Source organism: Olea europaea, chromosome 23 (assembly GCF_002742605.1).
Source record: "Olea europaea var. sylvestris chromosome 23, O_europaea_v1, whole genome shotgun sequence".
Classification (NCBI taxonomy): Eukaryota; Viridiplantae; Streptophyta; class Magnoliopsida; order Lamiales; family Oleaceae; genus Olea; species Olea europaea.
The window spans coordinates 7,971,281-7,985,705 of record NC_036259.1 but is presented as its reverse complement, the minus strand read 5'-3'; the positions used below and the strand labels follow the sequence as shown (position 1 = coordinate 7,985,705).

At 34.6% G+C, this 14,425-nt stretch overlaps 2 protein-coding genes across 2 annotated transcripts; one reads left to right on the top strand and one right to left on the bottom strand.

Moving 5' to 3' along the window:
• Positions 1-2,155: 2,155 nt before the first annotated feature.
• On the top strand, positions 2,156-3,981 carry LOC111372279. The gene is made up of 2 exons (XM_022994528.1): positions 2,156-3,297; positions 3,763-3,981. The coding sequence occupies exons 1-2, from the start codon at positions 2,525-2,527 to the stop codon at positions 3,812-3,814; spliced, it is 825 nt and encodes a 274-aa protein (XP_022850296.1). The 5' UTR covers positions 2,156-2,524; the 3' UTR covers positions 3,815-3,981.
• Positions 3,982-5,813: 1,832 nt separating this feature from the next.
• LOC111372278 (serine/threonine-protein kinase RIO1-like) lies at positions 5,814-13,874 on the bottom strand. Its single transcript, XM_022994526.1, has 12 exons — positions 13,452-13,874; positions 11,494-11,622; positions 10,915-11,007; positions 10,674-10,753; positions 9,280-9,393; positions 8,671-8,744; positions 8,519-8,595; positions 7,737-7,820; positions 7,568-7,660; positions 7,277-7,384; positions 7,130-7,204; positions 5,814-6,512 (listed from the first exon to the last, which is right to left on the bottom strand). The coding sequence occupies exons 1-12, from the start codon at positions 13,857-13,859 to the stop codon at positions 6,063-6,065; spliced, it is 1,785 nt and encodes a 594-aa protein (XP_022850294.1). The 5' UTR covers positions 13,860-13,874; the 3' UTR covers positions 5,814-6,062.
• Positions 13,875-14,425: the final 551 nt, after the last annotated feature.

Here is a 14,425-nt window from a genome sequence, read left to right as displayed (position 1 = left end):
GCCCCGAACCCCCCCCCCCCCCATCCACTCATGATGGCAACTCCGTATAGAAGACTAATTTCTTAAGCACCAATGCTTAAGATAAGCACCAGTGTGATATGATACACTATAATAAGTGATGTGAGATAATAATTGATTACAAAATTAATTACATTACCTATTAGAGTGTGCTACATCACTTGGTGTTTAGGAGATCAATTCTTATATATATATATAAAATAAAAAAGGGTATTTTGATAGAAAAATTAAGTAAATAATTCGTGTTTTCATTTTATATGGCAATAAAAGATTAGGATATTGGCAAAAAAAGGTTTCTATCTATCAATATTATCGCGAAAAACGTCATTACTTTTTATTTTTTGACATTTTCACCTTTATTTCCACATTTCATTGCGAAAATCATTATTTTCAACCGTTTTGTCAATTAAAAATTGTAAAATGATTAATATATCCTCATATTTAAAATAAAAAGAAATAAAAGAAAAAAAATAAAGAAGAAATTGTAACTATACTCCCAAAGTTTTCAAAAAAGTACAAATAAATAGTTAAAAAATAAAAAATAAAAATCAATTTATTTCCTAACCATGAAACCGCCACTTTAACTCACCGAAAACACCTCCCTAACCTTAGCCACCTGACACCACCACCACCATACAGCCCTTCATCTCATTGTCACAACGTACCAACTTGCTTGTCCAAACCCCATCGGATCTGACCGCAATTGACGGCCAAAACCTCAAACTTACAAATACTAAGGCCCTGTTCTCTTTACCGTTTTCGGGTCGTTTTCTGTTTTCGATTTTTCAAAACGGTGAAAACGTGTTCTCTTTCCCGTTTTCGAAAACGAATTTTCGAAAACGTTTTCGAAAACGAAAAAAAATTTGTGAAGAAAACACAAAACGACTTTTTTGTCGTTTTGGGCATTTTCAGTGTAAAACTTGAAAAAATTGAAAACGCGGGAAACACTTCTTTCTTTTTTTTTTGAGGAGGTGGTGTGGTGATTCTCAAAATTTCAAAAAAAAATTAAAAATTAAATTTTTTTTTTTTGAAGAGATAGTGTGGTGATTCTCAAAATTTCAAAAAAAAAAAATTTAATTAATTTTTTTTTTTTGGTTTTTTGAGGTGGTGTTGTGGTGATTCTCAAAATTTAAAAAAAAAAAAATTTTGAGGTGGTGTTGTGGTGATTCTCAAAATTTTAAAAAAAAAAAATTATTTTTTTTTGTTTTGAGAAACTAACAAAAAGAACGCATTTTCAACAATTTCAAAACAAAAACTCAAAATACAAAACTCAAAATGAATTCAAAACTCAAAACACAAAACTGAAACACAAAGAGAACACCCCCTAAACCATCGACACCATCTAACAAAATAACCTCTAATCGATCTACTGAACTGTCCCTGTTGAGACTATTGAGACTAAATTTGGAAGCAAGTGATCAACAATTGGATCAATTAAATGGTTGTCCATTTTCGTCTGAATTTTAATTTGATTTTTTCCAAGAAAATTTGTGGATTGGGCTATGTGGAAGCCATCAATTAGTGGGAGAAAATTGTCACTATCCACGAGTTATTTGTGCAAGAAAAACCAAAAAATTATCTATCGTTTGCCCTTTGTTGGATGAATTCTCTCCATGGAGTTTGTGCTCCTAAGGTGTGTGACCTAATCGGTGGTGGTCCATGATGGTGGGTGTAGTCAGAAGACGTGGTGCCACTATTTTTGGTATTTTCGACTTCCTAATTTTGAGCATTGAGTTCTTTATTTTAGTTTTATTTAAATAGAATGGTATATTTTTTATTTCACAGCTTTTAATTAACAAAATGAATGAAAATGATGATTTCTGCAATTAAATACTGAAATAAGGGTGAAAATACCAAAAAAAGAAAAGAAAAAGAAAGTATGAACGGTTTATTCTAATAACCCTAAAAGCATAAACTTTTCATGTCACGTCAAAACGACAAAATTGCACCACTCTTGCCATGCCATGCCATGGCAATTTCTGAGGCTGATGGTCAAATACCAATAGGCCAGAATCTACACATATAACAAGAGAGTAATAACAAAACTCATTTTGAGAAAAATCTCCCTAATATCGTGATATGAAAGCGACATGCCCGCCCTCAGCATCCATAACAAAATAAAACAAAATTCTTGTTGGGAGAAAGATTGCTCCATCCCCCAACCCCAACCTCACGCCACAACCAAACTCATCTAGAAATCATTGACTTTTTGCAAGCAAAAATCTATCCACACCAATTAAAAATTTGTTGTAAGTAATAGGAAAGTGACTATGGATCAACACAACATATGACAATGCCACCCCAATTCACTCTTCCCCTCAACCTCTCATAATTTCCTTCGAATTGAGTCGATATTCATTCAATATGGTCGTCATTCAGCTAAAAGAATTTTCGTTCTAGAACTGTATCCCCCCCACTATTTATTACTCTCTAGTTTTCGATATAGTCATTTTTCAATTAAAAAACCTCCTCTCCAAACCGTACATGAGACTTTCATTCTAAAATCATGCATAATTCAAGAACTGAATTTCCAAAAGCTCTCGGCTATACAAGAGAGAGTTTTGGGCATAGGAGGATTTTAAATTTTGATGCTAAGGTTAGAAAAACTGCTCAAAATTATGAGAACTATAGGAATTGGAATGGTGATCAGGGAGTTCAGTTTAGAACTCATCAAAGCATGGAAGAAGAAGAAGAAGATTCTGGTGTTTGCTCTCCACCTTTATGGAATAATGTCCCACAGGAAAATCTGTCGAATCGGCCGCTTCTTCACCACAGCAGGGTGCAGGACATTGTTAGAGGGCAGGGGGAACTTATGGATATGATCAAGAATTTGCCTGAGTCCTCTTATGAGCTCACCTTGAAAGATCTTGTAGAGCCGTCTATATTAGAAACTCAAGATCAAGATCAAGGTCAAGAAGAGGGATCGGATAAATTAATCACAAATCATGATGATCAAGTAGTAGATCAGATGGTGAAAGTGAAAAGGCAAGAGAGTATGGTAAAAGAGAAGAGGGCAAAGATGATTAGAAATGGAAGTATTGATAACAGGGGTTTATTTCTCAAAATGGTTTTTCCAATTACTTTTAAATCCAAGAAGAAGAAGAATTTAACAAATAATGCTAGTTCAAAAGTTTCTCCTAAGCCAGAGGTGTCATCAAAGGGGGCTGACAAGGAGTGGTGGAAGAAAAGATTTACATATTCAAGTAACAGTGATAATAGCAGAACAAGCAATTCCAATGGAAGTAAAGGGAGCAGCAGTGGTGACAGCTATGGCAGCAGGTATGTTCTGTTCAGAATTTCATTCTAAACCCCTTACGATATGCTAGGTATGTATGCTCGACCAGACAACATCAAATGGTATGAAAGAATAAAAAAAAAGTGAAAAATTTATAGGTATTGGATAGGATAAAGAAATAAAAGAAGTGAAAATCTTGTTTGTCGTCCTATATAGTTCTGGGCATGTTTAGTAGGGCAGCTCAACATGACAACACTTTATGATTAAGGAATAAAAGAAATCGAGTTCTTGCTTACTGTCGAATACATTGATGTCTATAATGATCACTGAAGAATGTCTTTCAACCCTTTATGGCATGTTTGGAACATAGGCTTGACTTGAAAAGATTAAGGAATAAAAGGAGCAAAAATTTTGTTTATTATCATGTACAGTTTTGTCCAATAATATTCTGTTCGGAATACCTAATGAGAACGGTGCTGACTAAAAATATGTTGTTGATTATAATGCAGGAGAAAGAATGGCTTCTTATCCAGTTGCTGGTCCTGCTTCCACTCGATGTAAAGCAAGTCTGTAGAGTAGGACTCCTTTTGTTGTTAGTTCATTATTGTTGAATACTTCCCTAAACAACCTGCCATAATACGCAGATAAAAGTATACTATATGAAGAGAAACTTGCAGTGTAAGTTTTCTACATTCTCTTTGTTATGGAAGATCTGATGATTCTTTTCTGTAGCTGCTACTACTGCATTCAACGTCACTTGTGAAAGTCTTGCCTTACGGGCTTATAAGCACTTTCTGCATGTCCACTCTATAAGAATATTTTTGATGAAGTACTCTACTTGTACAGATAATGAATAATTCTACATGTACATTATGATATCCATAATTCTACATGTACATTATGGTGTCTATAAAAATGTCAATAATGTACATATGAAATTCCATAATTGGAGGGTTGAAAAAATCGTTTTTCAATCCTCCAATGATGTTATGCCACATGTAGCATAACCCTTGATGAATTCTACCCAAGTATTAGTAACAGTGTTATGAGAACAATCACCCTTCATTGGAAACAGGCAAGCCCCAAGAGGGCTTAACTAAAACGTTATTTTTGTACACGCCAGTTTCAAAGAGGGGTGAATTCTAATAACTACTTCCAAGTCTCGCATCAAATGCAGTAAACCTGCATTTAACCTTATCAGCACGTTGGGCACCTCCCTTTAAATGAAGTTGAAACCCCATGAGATGCACGACTCCAATATACAGAATGTTAATACAGTTTACAAATCATCACCTGTATTAGAGATGAGCACCGTGATGGTTAATGGCAGTGCTTCTTAAGCTTTAAAAAATGAAATACCTTTCAATTTGTATAGAAATAAACAATTAGCCCCAAGGCAAGAGTGAATAGCAAGAAAGAGAACTGTTGAGAAAAGCTACACAAATGAAATTATTCAGTCAAATATTTTAATGCCTTTCAGAAGCTTCCATTTCAACCAAAGGGAGGCTAAACAAAACCTGACCGCATTCTATCATGTAAATATAAAATTATATGATGTTTGAAGGCGTTGTCCCATTGTGAAAACACTTGTACCAATGAAGAGTGGCCACGATTTGGCATGAATAAAGAAACTTCAAACAGCATACACTCATCATATAGCATTTGAAGAGTGTCAGTATCCAATATCTATCCAAAACCGACAAATAGTAGCATCCAGGCTTCGGCATAATATATTAAGGGTAAATCCCACATCGTATGAAAACAACTAGCATAAAAGGGCTTGAGTTTCTCTTTAACAATATTGATTTTTTAAGATGGAACTTCAAGACTCAATTTAAGTAGCTTGAGATCACCAATCGTGTATCTGAAGTTAACGGTGTATGATACACACCTAAGAGGAGTGTCCAGACCTTGGAATGGATAAAGCGGCTTCAGACCTCCAATAAATTGATTATAGAGAGTCTGAAGAGTGTTGGTGTTGGAGCTTCAGACCAACAATAAAACAATCATAATATTTGAAGAGTGCCAATACCTAACATGTATTCAACAATAAAATGACCGAATAGTGTCCGAGTGGCAGTGTGAGACATGTACTTGACACAGACACCTAGTATGAGCATCAAAGCTTCAGCATGATTAAAAGTTAGCTTCAGGCTTCCAATAAAGCCCAGAAAATGCAACAGCCTTCTAGAGCTAAATTTTGGAGCAAAGTACGAAAAGAGCATCATACATAGATCAAACAAACCTCTCTTAATCCATACAGATCACTTAAAAAAAATAAAAAAGGAGCTTAATTTTAGCAATGCAGAACTTTATCCAAACTAAGTCCTTGTTTGAGCCCCATTTTTCCATCAAAATATATTCTTCAACGGTGATTGACCTTATTTTAACCACACATTTTTCAATAAAATAATATTACACGCAAATCCATGAATGTTCTTTATTTTTTAACCACACATTTCTCATCAATACGCTATTCAAAAATTCATTTTTTGACAAGAATGGTGCTCAAACAAGGGCTAAATATGAGTGATTGGAAAGTAAGAAAACAACTTGCAAATTAACCAACACAATTTCATCTCTTCATCACAAGAAAGTTATGTGGGAACACATGATCAGATCTGTTGTGCAGATGTATGAAGTGAAGGAAATCAACAAAAGAAGACAAGGAAGTGCAGAACTATTATAACTTAAAATATAGAGTACTCACTATATGATGTGCCAACATCATTGATTACCGCAAAAACTGCAAAATTGCTTCCACCAGACTTACAATGTCGAGGTGGTTCAGATGGTAACAACCTGCTGCTTACCTATATTTCTTGGCTTTAGCCAACTTTTTCTTTTTCTTCTTCACAGCTTTGGGAACTTTATGCTTTCTAGCCTCCCTCTTCTCTTCTTTAACTTTCTTCTTGTTCTCTTTCCTGGCTGTTTTTCTATCGGTTGGCCCCTGCTTATTGCTTTCAGAAGACGAATCCTCTGATTCACTTGAATCGCTTTCACTGTCATCACTTCCAGACTCCGAATCACCATGGGTCAAGTCAGGATGTTCAGCGGCCTGAGCAGAGGTTCTGATTACTGGATTTTCATTCAACTGATGTTTCTCTGTTTCTGCTTGAGACGAATTAACCATAGAAAGAGCCTGCTTCAGACCCGTAATGGTCTGATAATACATGTCCCCTGTATCCTTGCCACTCGTAATTCGTTGCACATCTTCCTCAGCATTCTTCACGTGATCCAGTGTCTTTGGAATGAACGACTAGAAAAAAACAAACAAAATATAGCATTGAGAAATTCACAATTCATTCATCAAATCATTTTGCTAAAATAAAATGTAACTAAATTTTGAGCTTCAGATGAAATAAACACTAAACATAATTAGACAATACGGTAACAAAAGACTTGCCTAAATCATCAACTAAAATTTGTTTTTATATCTCCAAAACTGATTTAATATAAGCACGATGCGTCATCAATGACATTTTTGGGTTTTATTCAAATAAATAAAATAAAGCATAAATCAAACACGGTGCTAGTAATCAGGAAATTGACCACTCAATAGAAATTGTTGATCTCATGCAAGCACAAACCCGACAACAATATAATCACGTAATGAGATTCCAACAATCATTAAACATGCATTAAACTTAACAAGTAAAAATCCAACAACTGAATAACCCTGTTCCACAAATAAATTTTACACACATACACTTTGACCACTCTAGGTTCATTGCTAGATGAGGAGCTTCGAAAAAGGATTTGCGGAACGGACCCCAAATTTATTGGGAAAGTTCATTGCAAAGAATGTTAAGATGCTGAAGTGTTGAAGAATTTATGGGGAGAGAGAGAGAGAGAGAGAATAAATTCTACTGAAACCTGCACAAATACAGAATCTGCAATTTCTTCCTCCGCAGAGATCACATCACCTCTAGCCAAAATTTTTTGTTGCACCTGCAACAAATCAAAAGCAGTTACAATGAATATTAAAAGTTTTGCCATTAGACCATAGCTATTGGAAATTACCTCTTCAAGATAACTGTCCACAGAATCATCGTCAATAGTGGGATCCACTATAAAATCAAACAGTTCCCGAATTGTCATAACAGCTATGCCGTGTTTTTTAAAGAAATCCTGCAGGCCACACTTACACAATTTAATCAACATCAACATCGTTAATTGCCGTAACACTTATTCATTTGCATAAATTATTCAACTGAAAACCTTGATACTTAAGAAGAGAGAGAGAGAGAGAGAGAAGGGGGGGGGGGGGGGGGCCAACTTTTTTTTTTTACCATTCCTTTTTTTTATACTCACCGAAACATGTATACAATCCTCACGAAGGAAATCAAGGGCATGTGGATGGTCAAGATCAACTGATTGTGAAACATCAATAACATACAAGTGTCCCTGCTCAATATACTTATCAGAAATTGTTCATAGTCAAAGGTACCGTGTTTATAAACCAGAGAAAATAAAGATTTACCTCGAAATACAGTATGTTATATTCACTGAGATCCCCATGCACCAGTTTACACTTCTGATATAACGTTCGCATGGCCACAATCATCTGGAAAATATGACAGAAAACAGTTAAACTCAAAACTTCTTTCCCTCTTTTCTCGGTTGGGAGGGGAGCATGTGCATCGTAACATTAAATCAAAAACAAACATATCGACCAATTAAGCTCTTTTCATAAGTCGTCATCTATAAATTGGTGGTTATCCATTTTTTAAAAATAAAAGGGAGCAATGTTACAATGGAGCCCATAACAGACAGTTTACGAATGTGACCCTTCCCATGGATCATTATAATTTGTACAACGGGGTCATGATAAATTATTTACCTTGTGAAGATTGGGATACATTTGAGTAAGCTTAATAACTTTTTAATCTGATTCACAGAAAGACTAAAGGGAGTGCCATCAAACCTTTCGCATGGAAGGTTGTCTTTATGATAAAATTTTCAACATAACATTTGTGACTCATAAATATTAGAGGGAAGCTATAGAAAATAAATCAACAAACTCAGTATTCCAGATCAACGGTGTACCAAATTTCCTAACAATCTCCCAAGTCAGAAGTAGATTTATGATAAATCTGGATCTGACAAAATCGACCAATAAATATCAGTTAATAAGAGGATCAAATCAATGTAGCTTATATAAAGCCAACTCAAGTCAGCCATCTACATAGCCCACCTCTCTTTATTCAGGCATCAAACTAGTTGTCAAAATATAAAGAAGCTAATAGATATATCTGAACCCACCTCCACATAGCCTTCACGTAACTTGTCAAGCGATAAAGCAGCATCCTTGAGCCGAGGTGCAGCCCAACCTGCCTTGCCTGTCATAAAACGAAATTCACCATTACTTCTAACAATGAAAGCAAAGATACTCGAGCAGAATATCAAGGCAATACCTATGAATTCCATAACCAGAACATGAAGCCTCAAAAGAAGGGGAGCTGGACACCTGATTCCTGCAGCCCTTAATCTGCAGTTCACCCACGAGCACTGATGAAATTGAATCACAACAGAGAAACAATAATAATACCTATATATATTTTGACATAATCCTTTCAACCTGATTTTGGCACTAAAGCACCCACAAGTCTACAACAATTTGTAACATTTATTGCAACTAAAATTTCATACAAAATTAATTCCCTGATTAACTGCTATTATAGTGACTGTCATTTGATCAAAACATTGTTGCCTAGAAACAAGTGTGAATAAAGTGTTTAGACAAATGGCAACCCATTTCAAATTTCGAGTCACCTGTGAGAATTTTTATAACTTCTTTAAAAACTTGAGCCATATACCATTATCATGATTTTAGAACCCAACAGTGTCCCAAAAATAAAAAGCTACGAACTTCTTGCTTCACCCCATCTGGAACATTCAACAAATCAAAGTTTTCTAGAGATTGCACAAGTCAATGGAAGGCTATAAAGTTTGAACATCTGCAGCAGTTATACTCTATAACTTCAAGGTAACAAGACATATAAGACAGACAACAAGGCATTTACCTCATAAGATTCCTCATTTCTTTCTCAGCCCATGTCTTAACCATTTTTCGAGGATTGTGCTTGCAGTATCCATATCTAAAACGATAGTCACCTTGTACATAGCGATCTCTATCCCTATTATTTGAAGCAGCGATATAAGCAATAGTGGTGAGCAGATCATGTCCAGAGCACAATTATAATGCAAGACTTTAGGCTATAAAAAAACCACATGATAAAACTGATGCAAGAAGTAGGGGTATAATTTGGAAACCACGAGAGCATTATAGAAATTCTATCTACAGTATTATATTTTACACACGTTTCCCATTTACAGGTTGAAAGTTGAGCGGCAAAGCATGTTTGTTTTGCAGCAAATTTAGTTTATAGAGTTGAATAAGAATTTCATAAGATAAAAGTAAGGATAACTGTGGTCATAAAATGAAATATTTATCACAATACAAGATTATAATCTAAACAGATCTTGTTCCTCATATATACAAGATTTCGCATCAAATTTTCTGTACTTTCATAACAAACTTTAGAAACTAAATATCTTAAGGGAGTCAAGGTCACCCCAGAAGCAAGTAAAGTTGTTCGAGGCTTATGCCTTCAAGAATGCGGGGTAGATTCAACACAAAAAATTAAAAAATAAATAAATAAATAAACAAAACAAAAAAAAACTAGAGTAACGTGGTAGGAGAACACTCACTTAAACCTTGTTCTAAAGCTTTTGCCTCCATACAAAGAATATTTTTACATACTATATGATAATCAGCATAGTGGAGGTACTAACAATATATGGTCTATTTATTGTGTTACATGTTTCAGCAAAGAAGTATATTGCATTTCCATTTGTTTTTTTCTACTGATTTACTTCTCATTTTCCTTTTCTATGACAAAATCGAAAAGATATAACCACACCAGATGCCCTGTCTTGCGCTTCACCTTTTGTAATGCTGCTAAAAATAATATAGATTAACAAAATTAAGAGTTATGTTTATAATTATTATGGACAGCTAAAATTAACACTGTACCCTTTGAGCTGGTAGAAGTAAATTTTTTTTATCAATTTAGCTTTCCATCAAAAGACTGAAGTCTGTTTTGGTTAGACTATGTTAATTCCTTAACTTTCTTGTCACTTCTTATTTTCAACAAAGGCTACTGTTTCATGTGATTTACAATAAACATTCTATAGTATAGTAGATGAGTATCTCCTGCCAATATTGGAAGTTCCGGTAACTTAATACATTCATGGATTTTGAAAAATTGTGAATGTTTATATAGAAAAAATTCACATAGCTGTTCAGTTACCACTTTGAAATTGAGTTCAGAATTATTTCTTTAATAGATACACGATAGCAAAACAGATAAAATTATCTATGGGTTGAAACAAACCAAAAGGTCACTCAACATACTTGAATACAAGAACTGAAGTTTTGTAGACCTTGATTGCCAGTTCCTGACCATCAGATTTTGTAGCATGATAAACATTGGCCTGTAAACGAAGAATGAATCAAAAGACAAGTTACATAACGTTCTAGCACGTGTGAGTTTCCTATAACATTATAACATAGAATAATGATTGTTGTGAGGAGAGAGAAAAAAAGATAAGTAGGAGGAGAATTGAAGCCTTGAATATAGGAGTGTGATACATACTTCTTTTCCAGTTGAAATGCACCCGTTGATATCATTAAACACACCTCGATTCAGCATTTTGAATAAAACCATACGAGTTCTAGGATCAATAGCCTGAAAGTAAGATACGATTTTTAAGCATGGTGATAGCAGTTATATTTTTAATTGAACATTCAGATTCCAAATTAATGTGCTAACAACAAAATACAATCACAAATAACAAATTGATGCTTTTACAGTGGCATATCCAGGCTCACACTTAATAGCATAAAACATCTGCATGCAATTGTCATCAGACTTCAAAATTGTTGAAGTAGAGTAGAAAAACTTGTTAATAAGGCAACTCCATATACATATCTGTGTCTGGGTGCTAGCATGCATATAGAGATTATTTAACAGGGAATAACTCAACAAGCATGCTTCCTACGAAACTCAATTATGGAGACAGTAGCAGAATTGATGAGAACATATAGAGAGAGAAGTGATCAGCACATCTTGCAAGCAGTCTTGCTAGGAAACGTGATATTAAACCACATGAACAACCTAAAAAGAAGAAATAAGGATATTAACCATCTAAGAAATCAGTTAATTGTCATTCACCTGCTCAACAGTTGCACGGTCTGCTTTTTCAGTTGTTTTTGTTTTACCAATTGCCATATCTCGAACACTTCCACGAATTGCAGTTGTCACAGAATTCGACATGCCAACATTCAGCCTTCCTTCCCATTCCTGGACGGACAAATGAACTCCTCAGGATATAAAAAGCAAAAACTTATATATATAGACACACATATATATAAGAGGGCAAACTGAAATTAATAACAACCAACTACAAAGATTTTGTTCAATTTTTGAATGAAACATTGAAATTTTAGAACAATGTCAGTTAATGTGGAATAAGATGATAAATAAAACTTCATTTTAAGCCTGCATTTACATTACCCCAATAAGCAAAATTATTTTTTTCAAGCTGATGTGGAAGTTCAAAAATTATATCCGAAAAATCATTGAATATATGGCCAATAGCAGGGTTCATATTCAAGAAATATGATGCCCATGTTGAACTTGTGCCACATCAGACTGACCCTTCAAAAGAATAAACTATCTCTGGATCTTAAGCGCTAATGTGATATGAGAAAAAAGCAAAAGAAAAGAAAGGAAATAATTAAGCAGAGCAAATAACTTTACTGGTAGTTACAGGATATAAGAGAAATTTAGACTTCGAGAAGGCAATTTCACCGCTTGAAGGGCATGTCAATAGGTTCTTCTTCTTTAACCCCATAAAGAAAAGAAAGGAAGTAGAACTCAAGATGCAAGAGGAATTTAAGGTAGCGGTTGGTTTGCATTTTTATTTTCCATTTTCATTTTCAAAACGATTTTTAATTTTCCCCAAAAACGGCCCGTTTTCCGCATTTTGAGCGTTTTGGCAATTTATAACTGAAAACGCTCAAAATGACAAAAAGTCGTTTTGCGTTTTCAATTATAAATTTTAACTCATTTTCGAAAATGCGTTTTCTAAAACGACGGACCAAACGCGTTTTCCAAGTTTTCGAAAAATGAAAATGGCCCGAAAACGGCAAATCAATTGCACCCTAAACTTCTTGAAGGTAATCCTAATGGGGTGAGGGCCATGTCAACAGGTTTCTTAGTTCATATTATATCAATAAGAAGAAGAAGACCATGGACAATTCAGATCATTCTTAAACAGATCAAACACCTTTTCTCACTTGATCGATTCAGATCGATCTTAAACAGATCAAACACCTTTTCTCACTTGATCGATTCAGATCATTCTTCAACAGATAAACACTTTTTCTCAACATGACCATGATACTGTTTCCAGCATTTATCAAGAGGGGAACCAGGTTACCAACTCACTTGCGTTGGCGAGTTGGGATGAAAGCTATTATTATGAGTATGGACCTCTATAACTACCAAGATGACTTCAAGCTCTTGTAAGATAGATATGGATTTCCTAGTATATAAGGACATTAGTTTTATTCTCACTTGCTCTTTTTGCATATGAAGTGGCACTTCCTTTTTTTATTTCATTCCTTCATATGTTGCATTATTTTGCTTTTAGAAGGTCAGTTTTATGTCTCCTTCCTCTTGTCCTCGTGAGTTTGACTTTATCTATAAGATTGGGGAATCCAAACGCCCATCAACATTCTTGGTGGAGAATCAAAACCCATTGAGGTTGTGTTGATGTTTTGCTTAAAAAAAAAAAAAAAAAGCTCTTTGCTTTTAGGTTACGTTGCAGATACTTCATGCAACTACATATGCAAGCGTAGATAAGATGCAAACCCAACAGATAGAGGAACTGAAGAAGTGCCTTCAGGGTTTGAAACTTGACGTTTTTTCTCCTTTTTATAAGATTCAAAAAATATCCACTTAACTGTCCACACAAAAATGAGGATATGCCAATAGAACACACATCTGAAGCACTGCCAGATTGTAAACTTCTCAAACAAATCAACTACTTTCTTCTCTCCAAAATTCTTGATGTAGTCAATTTATTTCCGAAATTCATAAAAATAAAATAATTTATCCATTAATACCTCCAAGGGTGAGGCCCTCATGCGGTTGGCTAACTTCTGGGATTTATTGGAGATTGGCTGGAGCGAAGAAGTGTTAGGCCGAGACTGGAGCCCACCATGGGCATTGGGGCGCCTGGTGTGAAGCAGAGTGAATGTGCCTCCATCCATTATTCCACCTTCTGCATCGTCCCTTGAATCCAAAAAATCCAAAGCTTCCCCTATTTCGGAATCTGATGACCATGACAACTCCTCCTCCTCCTCCTCTTCTCCTTCATATTCTTCGTTTTCGTGTTGAGTTTCAGGCATGGAATCTGGTTTGTCTGCTAAGGAAGTTGACATCTTTGTATAATACTGGGCGTGAATAAGGCTGGTGGTGGCGGGGCGACGATTTGCGGGAGGTTTCAATTTAGGGGTTGCTGTTGAAACCATATAAACTTAGAGGGTTTATAAATTATTCAAAATCATACATTAACCCTTAATGTTGATAAAATATTTTTAATTATTATTCACCATTTTTATAAGTGTTGCTATTATTTCTCTTACTATTTTTATTTATAAACAATTTAAATTTGTCTAATAGAAAGTCCTTTTGGTTAGAAATAAAAGTTTAAATTAAGCAACGGGTGAATATATTATCACCACAATTTTTATTTGTTACTATCACATTTTAATTACAATTAAACTCCTCAATATTTGGTAGTCGTAGCAATTATTTTTTAATTTTTTTCGTTGGATTATATTTATAATTTTCAATTCTTTAGTACATCTCTTTTTTTGCGATGATTTATGTCAAAATATTTTGTTTTCATACTTTGAGATTAGGAAAAAATATTTTTCATACTTTTTTATTTATTTAGGATATGATGGAAAAATAAATTATTATACGTTATTTCAACAAACCTTTTAGATATAAACTGTTATCATATGCGAAATGTTTTAAGAGTCGGTCTGTACGTACATGGGCCTCTTTCACGGGCCCTATCAGATAAGACACG